Raw genomic sequence first — 26,960 nt, 5'->3', positions numbered from 1 at the left:
GAGCTCAAAGAGAAAAGAGTCCATTTAAAATATCATTAAAGTTACTTTTTTTAAAAAAAGTTTAAATAACTAGCTTGGGAAAGGTACTGTTACAAGTATGGAATATAAGAGGGAATGGACACCAAAAAAATGCAAAATCAAACTGCTGGGGAAAAAAGCTCAATTCTACTAATTAAAGCCAAAACACCCAAATTAAAATAGCAAAAAGCTGTTTTCAGTTTATAAAATTAGCAAAGAGTAAAATAAGAACTTCTCAAGGCCAGTGATATAGAAAGAGACAACGCTGTCTGTCACACACCAGTAGAAGAAAAAAAAATCAAAATATTTATCAAATGTACTTGGCAACATATTTTATAAGTTCATACACTTTTACCTAATAATATTACTTCCTAGGCTATCCTCCCAAAACAGTTCAGGAAATACAAAAAGATTTTTTCTTCAAAGATTCATGGCACAACACTCTGTATGACAGGAAAGAACCTAGAAACAACCTCAATGCTAAACGTCAAACAACTATTAAATGAATTACAGAATACCCAAAGAATGGACAATCATATAGAAATTAAACAGGTTTTAGAAGATATTTTATATTTTCTGTAAATTTATGTAATAAAAAAAGCAGAATATAAAGCTTATAATGCATTATAATGCCAATTAAAACACATACACACAGGTCAGGAGTTCAAGACCAGTTTGGCCAACATGGTGAAAAATATAAAAACTAGCCGGGCGTGGTGGCAGGTGCCTGTAATCCCAGCTACTCAGGAGCTGAGGCAGGAGAATCGCTTGAATCTGGGAGTCGAACGTTGCAGTGAGCCAAGATCATGCCATGCCAGCACTGAACTCCAGCCTGGGTGCCAACAGTGAAATGCCGTCTCAAAAAAAAGGCAACACACACACACACACACACACACACACACACACACACAAACACAAACACACATACACAGTTTTGAAATACTAAAAGGAATTATACCAAAATATTAAAAATTGTTAAAGTGGTAGGAATATAAGCAATTCCTATATTAATAATTTTTGGTATTATGAAAATTTTCTACAGTGAAAGTGCATTACTTTTATCACATGACATACGTGTGTGTGTGTGTGTGTATAAAAGCATGAGGACAAGAAAGCAGACTAAGATCCTAGAAGCTGTGGTCAAGAAAAAAAGAAAAGCATGATGCAGATGGGGAATTAAGAGGTTCAGCCAAAACAAAACAAAACAAAAGCCTTGATGGATCCCAATGTTGTCAGGGAACCACCCATTCATCTAGTAGAACTAGGTGACAAAGTTACAGAAATCACTGATTGACAAATCTAGGGATTTTTCTTAACCTAAGTTTCCTTTGTTATTACAACTGTAATTCATTTATTCTTTCCAACTATTGTAGTGTGGTTAAAAGTTACAAGTGAAATAAATTCAATCAATTTTCAGAAATGTCTTCTAAGTGCTAGATTTGTCCTAGAGACTGTAGGGGCACAAAGATGAGTGCGATAATGTCCAAAAAATCTTTAATCTGGAAAAAGAAATGAGAAAAGCATCCTAAAAGAGATCATCTCTGCCTAAATATATAAAATATTTGACTTTACAAAAACTACAAAAAAATAGCTTTACAATTCTCAAATAAGACAGCAAAGACAGATTTGAAAATTGCATATGTGTAAGATGTCAAGTTTTTAGAATCTAAAAATAGCAGCAATTCCCACCTTGCTGATTATGAGAATACCAGATATAAGAAGCATAGCCTAAAAGAAATTATAAAGGAGAATGTAAGAATTATCTCTATCCCCACAGCTAAAAGTAACCATTGTTACTATTTTGGTATACGACCTTCTAGCCTTTCCAAATGCAAACACACATACATGCATGTGTGTGTGTGCTTTAACTGAGATCCTAACATATTCATAATTTTAGATTCTAACTTCATACTTTTTTGATTTATTAAATATCTTATAAAATTTAGAACTTGGTTAAAAAAAAAATGGTCTTGGGTTCAAATCTCAGACCCACTACTTACTATGTGGCTTTGGTTAATTTATTTCAACTCTCTAAACTTTTTCTTCTTCTGTAATATGGGGATAATAAAGTCTAAGGTCTGAGGATAATTGTGATAATTAAACAGGAAGTATACATTAAATTAATTGTACTTTACCTGGCATGCGGTAAATATTTAATAAATACTAGATATTTTATTCAAATGTTTGCGAGATTATTATAAACATATTTTGGAGGACTACTGAAAAAGTTAAGCCATTACATTTTTAATTTCATGAGCAATATTTAAGTATCTTCGCTTTTTTTTTTTTTTTTTGGACTGATCACTTAAAACTAAACTAAACACAAACCAATTTTGCATTTTTATTTTAGTACCTAAAAGCCAAATAAATGATTACTCTTTCTATGGCTAAGATAGTAATTCACAAATAAATGTGAATCAGCTTAAAAAGTCTGGCCAGCATGGCAAAACCCCAACTAAAAATATAGAAAAAAATTTAGCCGGGCATGATGGCACATGCCTGTAATCCTAGCTACTCAGGAGGCTGAGGCAGGAGAATCGTTTGAACCTGAAAGGTGGAGGTTTGGAGTGAGCTGGGAGCGTGCCACTACACTCCAGTCTGGGCAACAGAGTGAAACTCCATCTCAAAAAAAAAAAAAAGCTTATTATTGCACAGAAGAGTCCTAAAGCATAGGAAGTCATGGGAAAAGTTAGTCTGTAGGGAAGGATAAACAGCACCATGAAATCATAAAATCCTTGAACTAGAAGAGGAATTCAAAAACTAGCTGTTTCACTATCCTACATTCAGACAGTATCTCATCTTTCAATACCTTTCATCTTTCAACAAATATTACTTTACACTTTAAATTTTTTTTTATTCTAGAACTCTCCTTTTAGTAACTTGCAATATAACTACCATAAACTTATTCCCAAAATCTAGTCTAAATTACTCTTACAATCTAACCTAAATCATTCTTGATAACATTTGCATCTGATCTTATTTTGCCCTAATGAAAACAGTGAACAGCTGCTCACATATGGCTTTATAACTTTTTGAATTAAAGTTAGAAGTGGAGGAACACCTGTCAAACAAGCACAGAGAAGTGAGATAAATTTCCCAAGGAACATGTCCCTGACAAACATCCTATAGTTAGTTCTTCCTAGCCAAACACCCAAAACAAAATAAAACAACAACAAAAATTCAAACTTTACACCCATAGAAACCAAGGAACTTGATCAGGTTAAAAATAAATAGAAAAAAAATACTTTTATGGACAAATTCCAAGGAAGGCAAAATAAAAATTAAGAACTGAGCTACAGACATCAGACAAATTACTATGAGAGAAGAATTCCGTAGCTCGAGGGGGACTGACAATGTTTTTATACATCTGTGAGTCAAGATCCTCTTGCTTGCTGGGTGCCAAGTTTTATACTGCCAGGGACAAAAACTCTTTTGAAAGTGTTCTTTTAGAGAAAATGCCATGACAAAGAGTACTTTTCATTTTGTTTTTTCATGCCAGCAACTCCCAATGTAAGGACAAGAAGTCAGGCAGTGGCAAATGGGTTGGCACCTGTTCCAAATTCTCTGGGGGGTCATACGTTAACTTTTCAATGATTAAAATGTTCAAAAGGTACATGTTTTGTTTAGAAATCATAAATGCACCAAATTACTAAAGATTCTACATATTGAAAGAAAGAAAAAGTTGGGAAAACCAACCACCAAATTATAAATTTCCAAATGCTTCTTTAATAGAGATAAAGCAAGATTAGGAAGCAGTTCTTAGAACTAAATGAAAATGAGTAAAAGCCATTCATTAGCTTTATATAGTGAAGAAAAAAAAATTCCCATGCTGTAAAGTCACATTCTATGAATATTTTAAAAAAAAAAAAAAAAAAAAAAAAAGTCAAAGTTCCAGTTTCACTACAGTGCCATAAGGCAACCATGGGCTCTCTCCTGTTGATTAAAAAGAAAAATGTAGGACAAAATACAAAAATCACTCAAGGACTCTAAAAAGCAATGAAAAGCAGACAGATTGTGGAAGCAAGTGAAAATGTGGAGAGGCACTATGCACAGGGAGAGCGGGAGGGGCTGAGTATTCAAAGAAGTCTTTGCTTCTCTTTTCTCAGGTTTTCCTTCTTTCTGTTTTATTTCCATTTTCCATAAGAAAGCTTAGGTTAAAAACATCTAACAATTTCACAGATGAGAGTACAGGAAGCTAAAAAACTAGATTAGAAAGAATAACAAACTATACACCAAAACTGGGCCACTAATTGCACATCTAACCTCAAGGGATTTGTTGCTCTTTAGTAAATAACATTGAGAACCTCACTAAACATATAAAAGCTCAGAGAGCTAGATGTTCCTATACCTCATATCTAATAAGCAAAGACATTAAGATGGGAATTATTCAAGTTTAAAAAATACAGACACCTGAAAAAACATGAAAAATATTATCAACTTAAAGGTAATTTTTTTTCAAACTCTATAGATTTCAATAATCAGTATAATGGTTATATTAAAATCTAGCTCAATTTCTAAAATATCATTACATTACAATCACACTTTAATAAGTTTACTATGCATTATCCTTAGATCTGGCTATGCATGAAGTCAAACCTTAAAAATATAATAAATTATCCAAATAACTTCCCTTAGATTACAAAAATATATGTCTTAATTCACCTTAAAAATGGTTAACCATTTGCCAAATGAGGTTTTAAAAAACTACCTACTTTCGTCAGATGAAAAAAAAAAAAAAAAAAAACTCATAAAAAATGGAAACTTAAAAAAAGTAACAAAAACTAAGACTCAGATCCATGAAAATGGCATAAAACTCACCTACAAAATTCTTCATACCTCATTAAAATATTTTGCTTTTTCTAATTTACCAAATTCCTTGTTCCCTACAATCATGAGCAAATGCTTTGAATATTTAAGAAAACTAGTAACTCCTGCAAGTCTTACCATGGCATAGCAGAACTGGGAAAGATAAAGAAATATGAAAAAGACAAAGGGGAATTCTACTGATTGACCCCCAAGCCCAGGAGCTAGGCATATGTTTAACAAGTTTCTTAAGTGAATTTTAAGTCAATCATATGGAGTACTACATAACCAAATGCCCCAGAATTAGAAGAAATCACTTTTAATAGTAAAATTGTTTAAATGAGTTTTGATTACTTTTCTTGAAAATTTGAGGCATAGTAATTAATAAATGAAAGGACTATTTGTTGTGTATGTGCATATCACTAGGACCTTCCTAACACATAGTACCTTCTATATTACATATGTTTGGTGTTTGGTAAAGAAATAAATTAATAGGCAGACATGTATTTCTCCTGTATTATCCTACAAATAAAACAACAGAAGGGATAAAAATGGCAGAAAGAAAAGCTGGTAGGAGGTTAATTTGGGCAATATAGAAAAAAATTGGAGATCTGCTACACCTACCAATCTGTCATCTAGGTTTTAAGCCCCACATGCATTAGGTATTTGTCCCAATGCCCTCCCTCCCCTAGCCCCCCACCCCCCGACAGGCCCAGGTGTGTGATGTTCCCCTCCCTGCGTCCATGTGTTCTCATTGTTCAACTCCCACTTATGAGTGAGAACATGTGGTGTTTTGTTTTCTGTTCCTGTGTTAGTTTGCTGAGAACCTGCACATTCTACACGTCTCCCAGAACTTAAAGTAAAAAATAAAAATAAAGAAAAAAGTTGGAGAGTTAGTATTAAACCCATAGAAGTAGTCAGGTGAAAAAGGTTACCAACATGTAAAAGTGTGCAAAGTCTATACATATATATCTTGCATTACATTTCCTAGCCCTGATCTGTCCAAATAGTTGGGTCATGAATTCACACCATTTTCTCTGATCTCCTTTGATGGTTAGCTGATAATAAAATTCTTACATACATAAAAAAAAAACCCTCCTCTGCCCAGACTGGCTGAAGGGATGCTCCAAATGTTTGTTAAATGGGAGGCAAAGAGAGAAAGATCCCTCTGGATCAGAAAGCTCAGCAAACTCATATAAGTAAACCTCAAAAGCAGGTCAGATTCTGTGTCCTGAGTTATAGACCAAAAAGTAAGCTCTCCCATGGGCAAGAATAATCAATGCTGGTGGGAGAGTAAAGATGTTGGGTCAAGAGGACTGTTACTGACCCTTTGGTTTAAAGGCAAAAGGTAGGACAAACCTCTGATAAGGAGTAAAGAATATATTAGAAAACAATCCTTAAAACACAGTCCTAATGGGCCATATTTAGAAAATAACAAAGATTTTAACTTACATCAAAGTTTGTCCCTGAATGTTGAATGTGCTACCTGTAATGGCTGGGGGTACGAGTTTACTGGTATAGAACCAACTAGGGAACTTGGCCCAAAGTATGTCACAAGAAAATTCTGGAAGAAGAACTTGGCTTGAGAAATTGGACATATATCTCAGGCACAGACTGAGTTCAATGAGATAGGTCAACCAAGTCTCAGAGAAGTAAGCAAGCCTATGTGGTTAGATCACTGAGCAAAAATTGACTCTCTTAGGGTAGAAATCACCTAATTGTACCATCTTTTATAACTTTGGGTAAGTGTGGGGCCTGTGTTACAGGTGTGCATTTATGGTTAACAAAAGAGTCAGGCTGCTATAAGTAGAGTTGGTAAAGGTTTTAGTATTTAATACCCATTCATTTTCTCAATTATTTCTGTATTTACTCATTGACTCAGATACATTCATGTTACTGCATGGCTGTTTTGAGTGCTTGGCCTGGCTCTAAGAATATAAAATGAACAAAATTGACATGGTCTCTACATTGTGGAGCTCACAGTCTAGAAGGAAAAAAAATACATTTAAAAATACACTAATAATTATTTACTTTAAGGACTAGACAAAAAATTATACGGGATACTACAAGAGCACATGACAGGCCTTGAGGGTCCTCTTAAGCTAAGCATAGCTTCCTAGAAGAGATGACATTTAAGCAACTGTATGAAGAATGAGTGTGGGTTAGGCAATTAAAGAGAATGAATGAGTTTGTACCATTTGACGCCCCTAATATTAAATTTTAATTTGGCTTGTAGAAGGAAAAGAGGCATATGAGAACAACAGAAGAGTCATGCTGAAGGACCAGACTGGAGTTTTACACCAGACTCTAATCTAGTAAAAGAGACCCACTTTAGCTTCCCTCATCTGTGACTTGACCAATTATTGTTCTCCCTTCTGGCTTCCCTTCCCTGTTGTCTCTAAGAAGATATGAAGTTGTGTACAGAGATCTTGACACCACTGCAAAGGAGGCTGCATATTAATTGAAAGTTATCATATAAGAAATGCCACTGAGAACAAATTCTGCATATAAGTAGCATATTGGCCTAAAATCTGATTAAGTATTTCTAAGGAGCTGGGAGATTTTTTAATTAGATCATTAAAATTTCAAAATTAATTTTATACATTAGTTAGACTATGATGAGAACGGAACTTCATTTCTGGTCTTCCTCCAAAAACCCACAATCCCAGTCAAACCATAAGAAAAACATCAACCAAACTCTAATTGAGAGGCATTCTACAAAAGACCTGACCAGGATACCTTAAAGTTGTCAAGGCCATCAAAAATAAGAAAAGAAATTGTCATAGCCCAGAGAAGCCTAGAGACCTGATGATCATATATAATGTGAAAATCTACGAGGGATTCTGAAACAGACAAAAGACATTAGAGAAAAACTAATGAGATTCAAATAAAGTATGGAGTTAGTAAACAAGAGATGTATGTACTGGTGCATACAAAAACATGCGTCAGGCATGATATTCCAGTACGTATGTATCTTGGGCCATGCCGTACCAGTTTGACCAGATAAGATTATACTGACAGTGTGATTTATGGTAAATACTTGTTTTTGCTCTGGGAAGTACTAGAATCTGGGTAGTTGAGGTCAGTCACGTCATCACTGTAGTATACCAATGTGACTAACCTCTAGCAAAATTCTGGACACTAAGGCTCAAGTGAGCTTCTCTGTTTGGTAGTAACTCCACACCTGTTGTTACACACAGTTGCTGGGAAAATTAAGTGTGTTCCCATGTGACTCCACTGGAAGAGGACATCTAGAAGCTTGTACCTGGTTTCTTCTGGACGTTACCCATGCACCTTTTCCCTTTGTTTATTTTTATCTGTATCCTTTCACTGTTAATAAATCATAATCATGAGCATATGGTTCACAGTCTCACAAAGGGTCAGGAATAGTGCCTCCTCCCAATAGCTTCTGAGTCCAGTGAGTCCTTCTAGTGAATCATCAAGCCTGAGAGTGGCCTTGGGGACCCCCAATGAAGACAGATGCACAGAAAGATAGATAATAAAATTATAAACAACTTAAGAGTTCTCCAGAACTCACACCTCCACCCACTCTCCATCTACATTCAACCTAGGACATTAGAGAAAACATTATACCAAGCCTTTAAACTTATCCTTAAATTTATTTCAGGCCTATGATGGAATTCTCAAACATCTGCTAGTTTTCAGATTAATTTTAATCAATTTACCTTACTTTTCCATTTTAGCATCATACTTAATGATGAACGGGAATCAGGAGTTGTTTAATGAGTATGGAGTTTCAGTTTGAAAAGAAGAAAAAGTTCTGGAGATGGATCCAGTGATGGTCGCACAACAATACGAATGCCCTTAACAATGCCACACTGTACACTTAAAAATGGCACAGTGTATGTTACATATATTTTACCACAGTAAAAATAAACAAATTTTCCCCCCACATATGGTTCTCAAAATTTAAAGTTATAAAGTTTCTATAAGACTATGGTTACACACAAAAATAGCGTTAACTCTATCTAGGGGGATAAAAATGAATCAAACATCTAAATGTAAGCATTAAAATTATAAAACTCATAAAAGAAAATACAGAGTAAATCTGCCCTTGGATTTGACAACAGTTTTTCAAATGTGACACCAAACGTACATTCAACAACAACAACAAAAAGATATTGGACTTAATCAAAAATTTTTAAAAACTTTTGTGCTTCAAAGGACACTATCAAGAAAGTGAGAGACAACCAACTGAATGGAAGAATATATGTGCCAATCACATATCTGATAAAGGACTTGTATCTAGACTACATAAAGAACTCTCACAACTCAACAATACAAAGAGAAATCACCCAGTTAAAAATGAGAAAGGATCTGATTAGACATTTCGCTAAAGGAGACACAATACAAATGGTCAATAAGCAAATGAAAAGATGTTCAACATCAATAGTCATTTGGGAAATGAAAGCCAAAACCACAATGAGATAATACTTCACACCCACTAAGATAGCTATAATCAAAAAGATAGATAATAACAAGTGTTAGCAAAGAAATGGAAAAATATGAACTCTCCATATACTACTGGTAAGAATGTAAAATGGTGCAGTCATTTTGGAAAATATCTGGAAGTTCCTCAAAAGGTCAAACATAAAATTACCATGTAACCCAGCAATTCCACTTCCAAATATGTACCTAAAATAATTAAAAGTATTCAAACAAAAACTTGTACATGAATGTTCACAGCAGGATTATCATGATAGCCAAAAAGCAGAAACAACCCAATTGTCTCTCAACTGATGAACTGATAAATCCAATGGGCTATATCAACACAATGGAATACAATCTGGCAATTAAAAAAAATTAAATACTGATACATGCTGCAACAGGCATGAACCTGGAAAACCTTATGCTAAGTAAAATAATCCATTCACAAAAAGCCACATATTTTATGATGCCATTTATATGAAATGTGCAGAATAGGCAAATCAAAGTGATTGTCTAATGAGGTGGGTAGGTTGGGAGGTAATGAGTAAAGGGTAGAGGGCCTCTTTTTAGGATGGTGATAACCTTTAAAAATTGACTGTGGAAGGCCAGGCGCAGTGGCTTATACCTGTAATCCTAGCTCTTTGGGAGGGCGAGTGGGTGGATCACGAGGTCAGGAGTTCAAGACCAGCCTGGCCAAGATGGTGAAACTCTGTCCCTACTAAAAATACAAAAATTAGCTGCGTATGGTGGCATGCACCTGTAGTCCTACCTACTTGGGAGGCTGAGTTTTTTTCCTGGAGCTAGGATACCCTTCTTTACCTGCCTTTGGATATTGGGACTGTAGGTTCTCCAGCCTGTGGACTTTGGGAATCACTTGAACCCGGGAGGCGGAGGTTGCAGTGAGTCAAGATCGTGCAACTGCACTCCAGCCTGGATGACAGAGTGAGACTCTGTCTTTAAAAAAAAAATGACTGTGGAGATGGTTACTTGAGTCTATGGATAAACTAAAGACCATGGAATTGTACCCTTTAAATGAGTAAATTGTTTGGTATGTGAATTACATCTAAATAAAGCTATTACACAACAAAAACATATGGTGTGATGCTAAAATTAGGTGTCAGCTTGACTGTATCAAGGGATATCTAATAGCTAGTAAAGCATCCAAAAATAATGCTTTACTAGCTATTAGATATCCCTTGATTCAGTCAGGATGCTTCCAAAGGAGAATGGTATGAATTGATGAACTGAGTTGGGAAGATCAGCCCTCAATATAAGCAGGCACCATCCAATCAGCTAAGAGCCCAGACAGAATAAAAAGGCAGTAAAAAGGCAAATTTGCTTTTTTTTTTTCCTGGAGCTAGGATACCCTTCTTTACCTGCCTTTGAATATTGGGACTATAGGTGCTTCAGCCTTTGGACTCTGGGATTTATACCAGCAGACCCCTGGATTCTCAGGCCTTCAGCTTCAGACTGAGAATTAAATCACTGGCTTCCCTGGTTATGAGACCTTGGGACTTGGACGGAGTTACACTACCTTCTCCAGGCTTCCCTATGTCTCCAGCTTGCAGGCAGCCAATGAGGGACTTCCCAGCCCCCATAATTGTATGAGCCAATTCCTGGAATAAATCTCCCACCATCGGTCAGTCCGTCCATCCGTCCGTCCATCGATCCATCAATCTATCTATCTGCCTATTTACCTACCTACCCATTCATCCATCCACCCACCCACCCATCCACCCATCCACCCATCCACCCATCCACCCATACACCCATCCACCCATCCACCCATCCATCCATCCATCGGTTCTGTTTCCCTTGAGAATCTTGACTAATACCTATGGAAAAACTATTTCTGTAAAATAGATTACTATAAACTGCTTCATAAAATATCCTCTCAGCCATTCAACTAACATTCATTTAGCTGTTATTATTTGCCAAGCACTAGAGATACAAAGGTATACAAGACATAATTATGTTCTCAAAGCATATATGTGTATTTGGAGTCCATGTGTATGGAGGGGATGAGGTGTACACACTATAGGATCTTTGGGAACTGAGAGGTCATAAAATAATTTTCCAGGCAGATGGGAGGACAGCAAAATATGCAAAAATATGAAGTGGTTCACCAAGACTAGAGCATAATGTGAGATGCAAGTGGAGGAGGCTAAACTAAAGAGCACAGATTTCATCCTAGAGATGATCAATAGGCAGTTAAATAGGCAGTTATGCTGATGATAGACTTTAAGCTGTATCAGTAATTTATTTTGGAAAGACCACACTATGAAGTAATGGGACCAATGAACTAAAGGGTGAGATCAAATGAGTATACAATTACTTCATATCTGACACAGTAAAGTGATGAAGTGTGGTACCACAAAAGAACCACATTTTAACCCTACTAGTGGGTACTAGTCTTTATGTGAATTATCTTATTTTCTCTCTAAAAATATGTACCTGTAGCAAATACTCATCAAGTATTTACAGAGTACTGATCAACTGTACAAAGAAGCATAGCATATGCCTGTATCACAACTTCAACATTATTTCTAAATACAAAAGAAGATAACCATCAGAAATTGCAAATTAAATTTTTTGATTTAGAGTCTGAGAGAAAGACTATTTGATTTCACCAAAGTTAAACAGGATCAGAGCTGAGGACAGAAACTGATGATCCTTCCAGTAACTTGCTATTTCTTCCATTTTCCTCCTTTATAAAAGCCCAAATAAATTAAGGTATAAAAAGAAAAGTGAAATGAAAGAGTTAAACTTCTGAAATATTTAAGGAGGTTAAAACTACAATCTTGATTTTGGCACTATTTCCTGGTAAAAAGTAATCTACTTTCCCAAATGTGCTTTCCTGTTCAATTGCTATTACTTAAAACTATAAAAATGCACAAGAGAAGTTGGCAAGAAAGATTGGGATCTTGGGAGTGATAGAAGACACTTTTCTGTCTAGACAACAAGAAGCAAATCAAAAGAAACCAAATTTAAAAGCCCTGCCAAGGACCAATATGAAATTAATAGAATTTCCACAGGTTATACTATTTATTACAAAAAAAGCAATTCTTTATTTAATAAAGCATCATAGAAACTCTCAATCTTTGAGTCTGTAAAAAATAAAATATAAAATGCAGTACTGTATTTAAAGAATGCAAAAATGAATTTCTTCTAATTATCCTAAGGGCATATGAAGAATTAAATATAATTATAGTCAATTAAACTATTTCACTCAAACCTTTGCACCAGAAATGTACTGCTAATGAGCTCATCCTATGAAACTCAACTGACTGTCACATTCTGATGTTTTAGGTTCATCTGAAAAGGTGCCAGGTGAAAATATAGTAGTAAATTTTAAGTATGTAATTAGTGAAAAAGACAGTCTTTTGATTATTCATATAATTAAGAAAACTGATACATTTTAACATGGGATTAAATAAGAAACATTTATGTAACTAATGATATTTGGTATACACTCAATCTGATAGTCAACAACCTCTAAGTTTAACCTGGATTGGAGCTTACTAAGGGGTTTGGGGCTACAGTCCTGAGGCTCTGGCTGCAGTTCATTTTACAAAATCAGGTTCACAAGAAAATGGAGTACTATCTTTCTAATGGTTTATACATCAGCTCATTGTGAACCAAATGTCCAAATTCTGAAAACTAGAATCCAAAGGCAAGATCAAAAACTATAAAGATGAATTACTTCCAAATAATAAGGAACAACCTAAAATGCTACATAAAATGAAACAGAGAAAGCATGGAGATGAGGGAAGGTAGGTTTAGAAGCATAAAATAATTAAACTGGAGGATACTCAATTTGTATATATTTGGTTAAGAACACTATTTATCACTAATAACTGTTATGGCACACATAGAGAAATTTATCACAATGAAATATATGAATAAAAATATTAAAAGCACTATTTTTTGTTTACCTAATTAAAATAAGAATTTTTAACAGTAGATAAAAGCAGCAAAATGTTTCTGCAGAAAACATAAAGGATTTCTTTATATCCTTCCAGATTAGATTGTATAGAAATATTATAGGAATTTTTATTCTAAAAGTGTTAAATTCACTGAACATGGATTAAAATTGATGAAAGAAATCAGTTGCTTTATAAAATATGAGAAATCTAAAGACGTTTCATGAGGGTAATAATAGACTTTATTGTACTTTGGTAAAGAAGAAAGATGAGAAATTCACTTTCACATATATCTGAAATTTACCATTTAATCTGGAGTTTATTCATGAAAATTACAGTTATTCATTCATTCACTCAACAAATATTGATTGGGTATCTACTATGTGCTATTCATATGCTAAGTACTAAGGATATAAATAAAAGGTAAGAACCTGTTGTCATGCGCTGTAAAATTCATTAAAAGCAAGAGTCCAGCTATCTTTTATCTAAAAATTTAACACTTTTATAGGAAGAAGATATACAATTATTTTTCTTTTTAAAATCTATATTTACCTAAAGATTATTCACTATCAATTTCTGATAATAAAGATCTTTCCAAAAGTTAAGAAAATAAACTCTAGAGAAAAGTAAAAAGAAAATAATCAAGTGAAAATGAGTTCTCTTGCTTAAGGTTTCATAATTTTAGATTTTTATCATGTATCATAAATTAGAACAACCTTTTTGAAAACAAAAATTTGTTTGTCACAAGCTTTAAAAATCACACATTTTAGTCTTAAACTTTTATTTCTAAAAATCATAAATGCAAAGATTTACACACAAATATCTTTATAACAATGGTATGGAAAAATACACAAAATCCTAAATATTTGAGAGTTTAAAAGGATCAAGCAATTACAGTTTATCCATATAAAAGTCTTTGGCGTAGTCATTTTAAAAGTTTTGCCAACAAATTTTTAAGTAAAATGTTTACTATATAATTTTAAGTGAAAAAAGCACAATATAAAACTACATATATCTTAAGATTAACTACATTAAAATATACAAAGAAGGACAGGCTCTGTGACTCATATCTGTGATCCCAGCACTCTGGGATCAAGGTGAGCAGATCACCTGATAGACCAGCCTAGCAAAACCTCATCTCTACTAAAAAAAAAAAAAAAAAAAAAATACAAAAATTTAGTGGGGCATAATGGCATGTGCGTGTACTCTCAGCCACTCAGGGGGCTGAGGCAGAAGAATCGCTAGAATCCGGAAGGTCAAGATTGCAGTGAGCTGAGATCGCAATGCTACACTCCAGCTTAGGTGACAGAGCGAGGCTCTATCTCTAATATACATATATACATACACAAGCACACAAAAACCCCATAGGAACTATAATAAAATGTTACAGCTGTTATCTCTGGATAAAAAAATTGGAATTTCACAATGAATATTGGCATATTCCTAGATTCTAAGGATTCATGCTGTAAAGAAAACACATTTGACCTTAATGTCACTGTAATCACCATTTAGGGGCTCCAAAAGAAGGAAACATTACATTTAAGTAGGTGGCTAACACTTGTGGTCTCCTAAATTAGTAATGTATTAACATTTATATTATAACTGGCAATATTTCCATCCTGGCACCTTTCTTGCAAACTTAAATATAACTAGGCAAGTGTGAGTTGGAAGTTTTAACTTTATGCACTAAAATATTTTCTGAAAAGATGCTAAATGCCCACTATACTATTTTTAAAATGTTGATAATTACCCATTTCAAACAGGTTTTCTATACCAAAATAAGTATTTAACCATCTGCAGAAATAATCTGGAGAAATTTCTGTAGATGTAATTGCCAGAAATCAGGAAACTGGATTTTTAGGAATCCAATTACAGAAATGTTGACTTCTCAGGAAAATTTTTATTATCTGAAGCAAGCATAAAAAGCAATAAAAGAAAGTACTTTCAGCAGTGTTAATCACTCCAGAGCTCATGAGTAACATTACAGTACACCATGGCCTTAGGCCAAATAATAAAGCGCCAAATGGAAAATGGCACAAGTCCATGGATTGTAAATACTGTATTAAAGGAAAATAAAGAAAAAAAATCTTTCATTAGAGCAATTAAATATGCAGTTGTAGTACCAGTTCCTATGATGAATAAATGAGTTTAGCAATTCCAAGAGTGGATGCTGTTTAAACACATTCTCCATTGGCAATAATTGTAAGTCTGAAACCTTACTATATGTTCTTTAGTTCCAAAATGTTTTAAACTTAAAAGTGTTTTTGGTTGGTGTAGATAGTTTGTAACTATCAACTCAAATTCTGACATGTGGCATTTGATGACTGGGCATCTACGTGACCCATTATTTTATGCAATAGTAAGCAATAAAATACAGATAAATATTGCAAATAAAAAGAACTCAAAATAATCAGCCAAGATTTTATAACATCAATTCTAAAGAAATAAAGTTTCTACTAACCCAACATCAATCATTCATTATTACATAATTCCATTTGTCAAATCATTTACATTAAATGAGTATGTTCTGCTACAGAAATTTTTGAAAATTAAGTTAAAATTCAATAGTGAATTGAAAATGTCTCAGAAAGAATTCAAAACCACACTAAGTAAACTAAACTAGCAATAAGTCCTTAGGGGATGTGCCTATCCATAGAGCACTGTTTCTCAGTCTAAATTTACAAAACAACATATTATATAAAAAGTTAACAAGTATATGCATCCTTTAGCTTTTTATAATTAAATACCCAAAAAATTAGTGACTTAAAGCAACAGACATATGCTATTTCTGACAGTTCTGAGGGTTAACTGGGTGATTTTTCTGATGTGGGCAAACTTCAATTGGGATGGGATAGTCCAACATGATGTCACATGTCAAATAATTGGCAGGACAGCTGGGTTGAAGGATTCTCAGCTCAGAGGGCTCATACTGTTCCACAGGGTCTCTCATCCTCCAGGAATTAAGTAAATATTTCTTAATATAGCTAAGGCAGGATTTACAGGAGCAGCAAGAAAAGGCAAGCCTCAAGCACTTTCAAGCCTGTTTATATCATGATTGCTGATACCACATTGGCCAAAGAAAGTAACAGGGCCAAGCACAGGCTTTCAAAGAAAGTAACAGGGCCAGGCACAGACTTAAAGCCTGCAAAAACTGTTTTCACTTGTTTATCATAGGAGTACAAACCTACAACACAAAAGGGCAAACACACAGTGATGGGAAGAACTTGTGGTCATTTATTGCAATCACATTGCAAACTACAAAAAGTCCCTGCTCCCCAAGCCATGGCAACTAAGTTTCCACAAGAAATCCTTTTTATCACTTCATAATGATAAATATTGGCATATGAAAGGACTCTGAAAAGTCCACCAGAAAAGAAACTATTGGTTTTATTTAAACCAACAATTCCCAAACTTGTATGACCACAAAACACATTGCTCGAGGAACAGAGTCACTTCAAAAAGTGAAAACAGGTCCAGTGTGGTGGTTTGCACCTGCAATTTTAGCATTTTGGGAGGCTGAGGTGGGAGGACCACTTGAAGCCACGGGTTCCAGACCAGTCTGGGTAACAAGGCAAGACTTGGTCTCTACAAAAAATAAAAAATTAAGCAATTGCCTGCTATTGCTAAAAAATAGCATGTGCCTGCTATTCCAACTACTCAGAAGGCTGAGTCAGGAGGATCTTCTGAGCTGAGAAATCTGAAGCTGCAGTGAAGTGAGCTAGGACTGAACCACTGCACTCCAGCCTGGGTGACAGAGCAAGCTCCCAACTCTTAAAAAAAAAACAAAACTGAAAACAAATTCTTATTCCACATACTCTACTTCACTGATCTAGCATCATTTTAGTTTCCTTTGTGTTGTTTTTTGTTTTATTTTTAGCTAACAAATTAAAAACATTAGTTCAGGACCAAGAGAACTACGGATACTGAAATGCCTATACACAATGAGGTAAAGGATACAACTAGGCCAAACTCTCTAACATGTTGCTAAGTTTTCAAATAATTGCAATGTTAGAGCATTTGGAAGAAAGAGTACAACTGTGATGAAACTGATGATGGAAAGATGGCAGAACAGGAATTTCTACTGCTCTTTCCTCACAAAAATATCAGTTTGAACAACTGCCCGCACTTGAAAATACCTTCAACAATAGGTAAGGAATCCAAGAGAGAGATTAGAGTAGCTGGGGTGGAGAAAAAAATTAAAAACAGGCCAGGCACAGAAGCTCACATCGTAATTCCAGTACTTTGGGACGACCAGGTGAAAGGACTGGTTGAGCTTAAGAATTCAAGACTAGCCTGGGCAACATAGTGACATCCCATGTCTACAAAAAATAAAGTAAAATAAAAAATTAGGGGGCTGGGCATGGTGGCTCACGCCTGTAATCCCAGCACTTTGGGAGGCCGAGGCGGGTGGATCACGAGGTCAAGAGATCGAGACCATCCTGGTCAACATGGTGAAACCCCGTCTCTACTAAAAATACAAAAAATTAGCTGGGCATGGTGGCGCGTGCCTCTAATCCCAGCTACTCAGGAGGCTGAGGAAGGAGAATTGCCTGAACCCAAGAGGTGGAGGTTGTGGTAAGCCGAGATCCTGCCATTGCACTCCAGCCTGGGTAACAAGAGTGAAACTCCGCCTCAAAAATAAAAAAATTAGCTGGGTGTGGTGGCATACCACAGTAGTAGTCCTAGCTATTCAGGTGACTGAGGTGGGAGGATCAATTAAGCTCTGGAGATTGAAGCTGCAGTGAGCTGTGATTGCACCACTGCACTCTAGCCTGGGCAACAAAGAGGGACTTCGTCTGAAAAAATAATAATAAATAAGATAACATGCATTGAAGAAACTAGGAAATAAAGTTTCTCATCACATGCTTCAACCCACCCCCAACCTCCGGCAACACAATGTGGAGAAATACTGTCCACATGGAAAAAAGGTGACATAAGCATCCAACTTTCCCAGATTCCAGTACTTGGCCTGTCCCAATGCAAGGACAGTCCCAAAGTCCCAGGATGGATCCCTGCAAACTTAGGCTCTAGGCCTACACATGAGCCAGGCTTGCACCTGCAGCCCCAAACTCCGAACCAGCCACTGCAGACCCTGACTGGCCTCAGGCTCTGACCCACTGCTATGGTCCTGAACTAAAGGCCTACCTCAGTGCCAAGTGGTACCCATGAACTCAGGCTTCAGGACCCCCATAGACACAGGCTCCAGTTCAGCCCCAGGGCTCCAGAACTGTCCCTGTGGCCTCAGGCTCCTCTTCCATCCCAGCACTAAGCCTGCCCTCCTTGGACCCAGACACCAAGACCATCCACCTGCTGACCCAGACAACAAACCAGGCTACCCAAGGACTACAGCAGCAAGATAGCCTACCCAGAATCACTAGACAAGCTGACTAGTGAAGGGCTTTCCCTGTAAAGACAACACTCATTGTTTACTTTTTCACATGCACAGACGATAACATAAGCCCACAAGGATCACAAATAATTAGAGAAACAGGACACCAAAGGAACAAAATTAAGCACCAGTAGCAGACACTAAAGGACCAATGCTACATAAACTGCCAGATAAGAATAAAAAATAATCACCTTATAGAAGATGAATAGCTACAGGAGAACTCAAATAATATGAATCCAGGAAAACAATGCATGAAAAACATGAAGGATTCATTCAAATGAAGGAAGAGAAAACAATAAAATAGCTCTAGTAAGCCCTTACCTATCAATAATCACTTCAAATGAATGGAGGTTAAATTCTCCAATCAAAAGACAGGGTGGCTGAATGGATTAAAAAACAAGATTCAAAATTACAGACCTGTAAAAGACTGACTTCAGCTTTAAGAACACATATAGAATATGCTCATTTTGATTGCTATTTGCATGAAAATTGCTATGAAATAGCATGATTGCTATTTCATGCAAATGGCAATCAAAATAGAGCTGAAGACTCACTTCAGCTTTAAGAACACATAGAATACATTCATTCTTAAATATGTTCATTCTATGTGTACTTAAATACGTTCATTCTATATGTGTTTTAAATGCATTCATTCTATGTGTTCTTAAAGCTGAAGTGAGTCTTCAGCTCTATTTTGATTGCCATTTGCATGAAATAGCAATCATGCTATTTCATAGCAATTTTCATGCAAATAGCAATTAAAATAAAGCAGGGGTGGTTATACTTGAATCATACAAAACAGACTAAGTCAAAAACTGACAAAAAAGACAAAGAAGGTCATTATATAATGATAAAAGAGTCAATTCATTAAGAGGATACAGTGATTGTAAATATATGTGCACTGGACACTGGAGCACCTAAATACATAAAGAAAATATTAAAAGAACTGAAGGGAGTAACATACCGCTGTATAAGAACAGTACAAGACTTCAATAACCCACTTTCAACAAGGGACAAGTCATTCAGATAGAAAATCAATAAGGAAAAAGCAGACTTGAACAGCACTATAGACTAAATGGACCTAACAGACACATACAGAATACTCTACCCAATGGCAGCAGAATACACATTACTTTCTTTTCTAAAAGTAATTATTAGTATTTTTTATTTTTCCACAAGTTTTTGGGGTACAGGTGGTATTTGGTTACCTAAGTAAGTTCCTTAGTGGTGATCTGCAAGACTTTGGTGCAGCCATCACCCGAGCAGTGTACACTGCGCCACATTTGCAGTCTTTTATTCCTCACCCCCTTCCCACTTCTTCCCCCTAAATCCCCAAAGTCCATTATATTCTCATGACTTTGTGTCCTCATAGCTTAGCTCCCACAGATCAGTGAGAACATACTATGCTTGGTTTTCCATTCTTGAGTTACTTAGAATAATACATATCTAATATTAGAGCTCTCAAATTTATAAAACAATTACGAATGGACCTAAGAAATGAGATAGACAGCAACACAATAATAGTGGGGGACTTCAGTACTCCACTGACAGCACTAGACAGGTCATCGAGACAGAAAGTCAACAAAGAAATAATGGATTTAAACTATACCTTGGAACAAATGAACTTAACAGATACACACAGAACATTTCATCCAACAACTGCAGAGTACACAATCTATTCAACAGTGCATGGAACTTTCTCCAAGACTGACCAACTGGTAGGTCCACATAAAACAAGCCTCAATAGATTTAAGAAAATTGAAATTACATCAAGCTCTCTCTGAGACCACAGTGGAATAAAATTGGAAATCAACTCCAAAAGGAAGCTTGAGAACCACGCAAATACATGGAAATTAAATAACCCGCTCCTGAAATCAAGATGGAAATTTAAAAATTCTTCAAACTGAATGACAATAATGACACAGCCTATCAAAGCCTCTGGGATACGGCAAAGGCGGGCCTAAGAGGAAAGTCCATAGCCCAAAGCGCCTACAAGAAAAAGTCTGAAAGAACACAAATTGACATTCTAAGGTCACACCTCAAGGAACTAGAGAAACAAGAACAAAATTACCAAGATCAGAGCAGAACTAAATAAAATTGAAAAAAAAAATACAAAAGATAAATAAAACAAGAAGCCAGTTCTTTAAAGGATAAAATTAATAGACCATTAGCACAACTAATCAAGAAAAGAAGAGAGGAAATCTAAATAACCTCATTAAAAAACGAAACAGGAGATATTACAACTGACACCGCCAAAACACAAAAGATGATTCAAGGCTACTATGAACACCTTTATGCACATAAATTAGAAAACGTCGAAGAGATAATTAAGTTGCTGGAAAAATACAACCCTCCTAGCTTAAATCAGGAAGGAATCGATGCCTTGAACAGACCAATAACAAGCAGCGAGATTGTAATGGTGATTTAAAAATTACCAAGAAAAAAAAAATCCAGCACCAGACGGATTTACAGCAGAATTCTACCAGACATTCAAAGAAGAATCGGTACCAATCCTTTTGACACTATTCCACAAGACAAAGAAGGAAACCTCCCTAATACATTTTATGAAGCCAGCAACACCCTAACACCAAAATGAGGAAAGGACATAACCAAAAAAGAAAGCTACAGACTGATATCCTTGATGAACATTGATGCTAAAATCCTTACTTAACAAAATATTAGCTAACTGAATCTAACAACATATCAAAAAGATAATCCACCATGATCAAGTAGATTTCATACCAAGGATTCAGGGATGGTTTAACATACGCAAGTCAATAAATGTGATACACCACATAAACAGAATTAAAAACAAAACCACATGATTATCTCAACATGCAGTTGAGATGCAGAAAAAGTACAACAAAATCTAGCATCCCTTTATGATTAAAACTGTCAGTAAAATTAGCATATATGGGACATACCTTGATGTAATAAAATCCATCTATGACAAACCCACAGGCAACTTAACACTGAATGGGAAAAAGTTGAAAGCATTCCCCTGGAGAACTGGAAAAAGACAAGGATGCCCACTCTCACTACTCTTCGTTATAGTACTGGAAGTCGTAGCCAGAGCAATCAGACAATAGAAAGAAATAAAAGGCATCCAAATCGGTAAAACAGAAGCCAAGCTGTCACTGTTTGCTGAAGATAAGATCATTTATCTTGAAAACCCTACAGACTCCTCCAGAAAGCTCCTAGAACTGATAAAAGAATTCAGTAAACTTTCTGGATACAAGATTAATGTACACAAATCAGTAGCTTTTCTATACACCAACAGTGACACCAAGCAAAGAATTAAATCAAGAAATCAACCACTTTTACAATAGCTGCAAAATAAATAAATAAACAAAATACTTGGGAATACATCTAACCAAGGAGTCAAAAAACTTCTACAAGGAAAACTATGAAACACTGTTGAAAGAAATCGTAAATGACACAAATGGAAACACATCCTAGTGTGATTTTTGAGGGGTGCTGAAAGAGCTTTGTTTTGTCATATTACCAGGGTTGGTTTTCTGGTTCCTTCTCATTGAGTAGGCTCTGTCAGGGGAAAGGTCTAGGGCTGAAGGCTGCTGTCCAAATTGTTTTGTCCCATGGGATGTTCCCTTGATACAGTACTTTCCCCCTTTGCCTATGGATGTGACTTCCTGTGAGCCAAACTGCAGTGATTGTTGTCTGTCTTCCAGGTCTAGCAACCCAGCAAGTCTACCCAGCTCTGGGTTGGTACTGGGGGTTGTCTATACAGAGTCCTATGATGTGAACTATCTATGGGTCTCTCTGACATACATTCAAGTGCACATGAAACATTCTGAAGGCTAGATCATCTCTTAGGTCACAAAACAAGTCTAACAAATTTAAGAAGACCAAAATCATATCACATATCTTTTCTGTCCACAATCACATGAACCAGAAATGAATAACAGGAAAAAAAAAATAGGAAAATTCACAAATGTGAAAATTAAACAACATACTCCTGAATAACCAATGGGTCAAAGAAGAAAACAAAAGAAAAATTTTTTAAAATCTTAAGACCAATGAAAATAGAAACATAACATACCAAAACTTTGATACAGCAAAAGCAGTTCTATGAGGAAAGTTTATAGCAACAAATATTTACATTAAGAAAAAAAGAAATATCACAAATGAACCGTCTAATTTTACACAACAAAGAAATAGAAAAGGAACAAATTAAGTCCAGAGTTAGCAGAAGGAAGGAAATACTAAAGATCAGAGCAGAAATAAATAAAATGGAGACTAGAAAAATAATTTAAAAGATCAATATAAAAAATAATATAAAAAGATCAATATGAGTTGTCTTTTCAAAGGATAAGCAAAATTGACAAACCTTTGCCTAGACTACTACAAAGAAAAGAAAGAAGACTCAAGTAAATAAAATCAGAAATAAAACAAGAGACACTACAATTGATATCACAAAAATACAATCATAAAAGACTAATATGAACAATTACATGGCAACAATTTGGCCAAACAAGAAGAAAGAAGGAAATTCCTAGAAACACACAACCTACCAAGAATGAATCATAAAGAAAATCTGAACAGACCAATAATGAGGGAGAAGAATAAACCAATAATCAGAAAGCTCCCTAATGAAGAAAATTCCAAGACCTGAGAAGTTACCCTTCTCAAGCATTGGCATCACTTCTTTAAATACTTAGAATTCACCAAACTCTTCCAAGAAACTGAAGAGGAAGGAATACTTCCAATCTTACTTTATGAGGCCAGCATTAATGTGATACAAGAAGGCTGTAAGAATAGAAAATTACAGGCCAATATCCCTGGTGAACATAGATGGACATATCCTCAAAAAAATATTTTCAAACCAAATTCAATAGCTAATTAAAAGGATCATACACCATGATCCAGTGAGATTCATCCCTAGGATGCAAGGCTGCTGGTTTGACACATGCACATCACCTTAAAATGACAAAGAATATCATGTAATCATCTCAATAGATGCAGAAAAAACACTGGACAAAATTCAACATCCTTTAATGATAAAAACTATCAATACATTAGGAATAGAAAGAATGTACCTCAACATCGTTAACACTATATATGAAAAGCTCACAGCTAACATCACACCCAACAATGAAAAGCTAAAAGCTTTTCCTCTAAGATGAAGAGCAAGACAAAATGCTCGCCCTCGCCACTTCTATTTAATATAGTACTGAAAGTCCTAGCCAGGTAAATTAGGCAAGAAAAAGAAATAAAAGGCATCCAAATTGAAAAAGAAAAAAAAATTGTCTGTTTACAGATGACATACTCTTAATAAAGGAAACCCTAAATATTCCACAAAAAAACTATCACAACCAATAAATGAATTCAGTAAATTGTCAGGGTACAAAATCAACAACAACAAAAGTCAGTAGCATTTCTATACTCTATCCAAAAAATTAAAAAAAGAAAATCTCATTTACAATAGTATTTTTCAACACACAGAAACAAATTAATCAAGATGGTAAAAGATCTGTACACTGAAAACTACAAAATACTGACAAAATAAACAGAAGACACAAATATATATAATATCTAATATTTGTGGATTATAAAAACACTACTAAAATATCCATACTACCCAAAATTGTCTACAGATTCAATGTAACCCCTACCAAAATTCCAATGGCATTTTCCCCTAAAATAGATAAAATAACCCTAAAATTCATAAGGAAACATAAAAGTCACCAAATAGCCAAAGTAATCTAAGAACAAAACAAAGCTGTAGGCATTACACTATCTGATTTCAAAATATAACACAAAGCCATTATAATCAAGATAGCATGATACTGGCATAAAAACAAACATAAATAAATGAAACAGAATAGAGAGCCCAGAAATAAATCCATGCATGTACAGTCAACTGATCTATAAAGGTCCCAAAGAACATACAATGATGAAAGCCCAGTCTCTTTAATAAATGGCTTCAAGAAAACTGTATGCCCACATGATATCCACATGATAAACTATATGTCCACATGAATGAAACTGGCCAGTTTTCTCACACCATATACAAAAAAATCAATTCAAAATGGATTAAATATTTAAACATAAGACTTAAAATTGTAAAACTACAGAAGAAAACATAAGGGAAAGCTTTATGACAGGGCAATGAATTTCTGGATATACTCCAACATCACAGGCAAGAAGAGGAAAAATTGACAAACAGGAGTGCATCAAACTAAAAAGCTGTGCACAGCAAAGGAAACAGAGTAAAGAGACAACCTATGGAATGGGAGAAAACATTTTTGAACCATAGATGAGATAAGGGGGTAATATCCAAAATACTAAAATATATATTAAGAAACTGAAACAACTCAAAAGCAAAAAAAACAACTTGATTGAAAATGAGCAAAGGATCTCAGTAACATTTGTTAAAAGAGGACATACAAATGGCCAACTGGTATATGAAAAAATGTTCAACACCACTAATCATCAGGATCATGCAAATCAAAACTACAATAAGGTATCACCTCACATCTGTTAGGAAGGCCATTATCAAAAAGATGAAAGATTAAGTATTGCCAAGGATATGGAGAAAAAGGAACCTTGTACACTGTTGGTGGGAATCTAAAGTGGTACAGACATTATGGAAAATGGTATGATGGTTCCTCAAAATAAAGTTACCATATGATCCAGCAATCCCACTACTGGGTACATATCTAAAAGAAATGAAATTAGTATCTCCAAGAGGTATCTGCACTCTTATGTTCACTGCAGCATTATTCACAACAGCCAAAATATGGAATCAATATAAGCGTTCGTGAACAGATGAACAGAGAAAGAAAATGGGGTATAATGGTATAAACAAACGTGGTATCATGAAATATTATTTGACTTTATAAAAAGAAGAAAATACTGTCATTTGCAATAACATGGATGAATCTGGGGAACATTATGCCTAGTGAAATAAGTTAAGGTACACAGAAAGACAAATGATCTCACTCATATGTGAAAAAAAGCTAATTGCAAAAGATTATATACTATATGATTCCATTTATATAAACTTTCTGAAATAAACATTTAGAAATAAGGGCAGAAATGGGGCGGGTGTGATTATAAAAGACAACATAAGGGATCTTTGTGGTGATGAAACTACTCAGTATCCATGATAAATAAACAAACTTTTTCATGAGACAAAATTGTATAAAACTAAATAAATAATACACAAGTAAAACTGAAAAAATCTGAGTAAGATCAATGGATTGTAGGAATATCCTGCTTGTGGTATTGTAAAATAGTTTTTGGGTGTTTTGTTTTTGAGACAAGGTCTCGCTCTGTCACCTAGGCTGAAGTGCAGTGGCAAAATCATGGCTCACTGTAGCCTCAACATTCCCCAGGTCTCAGATGATCCTCTCACCTCAGCTGTGCCTGGGACTACAGGTGTGCACCACCACACCCAACTAATTTTTGTGCTTTTTGTAGCGATGGGGTTTTACCATGTTGCCCAGGGTGGTCTCAAACTTCTGGGCTCAAGTGACCCGCCCACTCTGGCCTCCCAAAGTGCTGGGATTACAGGCATGAGCCACTGCACCCAGCCTGTACTAGTTTTGCACGATGCTGCCAATGGAAGAAACCAGGTAATAGGATACACAGAATCTCCCTATTTTACTTCATAGAACTGCATTGAATCTACAGCTATCTCAATAAAAATTTCAATTAAGAAATATGTTTTTTAAAAGTTTAGCCTAAGAAGTCAGTCTCCCTGGACTCTGAGTTTTTTTCAGAGTTAAATTCAAACAGTGTAGCTAGTGTGGGATATAAATGACTTACATTTGGGACATCGATTGCTACTTCCCTCATGGCACTGGGTCTGATATCATTCATTCCCTGCAAGAAATCATTCAGAGTAATCTTCACCAGTCCAGCTACCTTGTCATCAGGGAGGTTAGGTTGTTTTCTCAGGATTCTCCGCAAGGCACAGAGACCTGCAAAGAGAGGAATGTAACACAAGATTTGTCTTTTCCTTCATAAATACAGACTGAAATAATGCCACCGGTGGCCCATCTGGAGCAGCCACTGTGAAGAAACCAGCTGCAGTGGGGGAGGCATGGCCAGGACTCTGTACTTCATGAAGCCAGTGGGAGCCAGGAACAGGAAGGAACCCGGCTCTTTTCCAAGTTGGTGGGGCAGGAGCCCCACCCTTCTAGGCACAGTGGCAGCCACCCAGCCACAGATATGGACCCAGGCACCCCTGCACTTTTGGGAACCCAGGAAGCATCCCCTACCCAGCAGGCTCTGAAGTGCCTGCTTCTACTCCCCGGACTCTCCCCAATCCCAGAAAAACTTTTTGCCTGCTCGGATTTCAGACCAAAGTTGAGGCTGAGCCTAGCTGCTGTCACGACCCACCTAAGTGTTCA

General features: G+C 35.6%; 1 protein-coding gene across 1 annotated transcript in view; it reads right to left on the bottom strand.

Annotated features, from left to right (window-relative positions):
* The window catches only part of LOC108314019 (ATPase family protein 2 homolog), a 269,876-nt gene extending 243,326 nt beyond the window's left edge, over positions 1-26,550 (bottom strand). The window contains exon 1 of the mRNA XM_017542739.2: positions 26,374-26,550. Coding sequence (XP_017398228.2) covers positions 26,374-26,427 — 54 coding nt within the window. The 5' untranslated portion in view covers positions 26,428-26,550. The remainder of the gene's footprint in view (positions 1-26,373) is intronic.
* Between the last annotated feature and the right edge of the window lie 410 nt (positions 26,551-26,960).

Source organism: Cebus imitator, unplaced genomic scaffold (genome assembly GCF_001604975.1).
Source record: "Cebus imitator isolate Cc_AM_T3 unplaced genomic scaffold, Cebus_imitator-1.0 Scaffold146, whole genome shotgun sequence".
Lineage (NCBI taxonomy): Eukaryota > Metazoa > Chordata > Mammalia > Primates > Cebidae > Cebus > Cebus imitator.
Note: the sequence above shows the minus strand (reverse complement) of the source record. Positions and strands in the feature narration are given on the sequence as shown.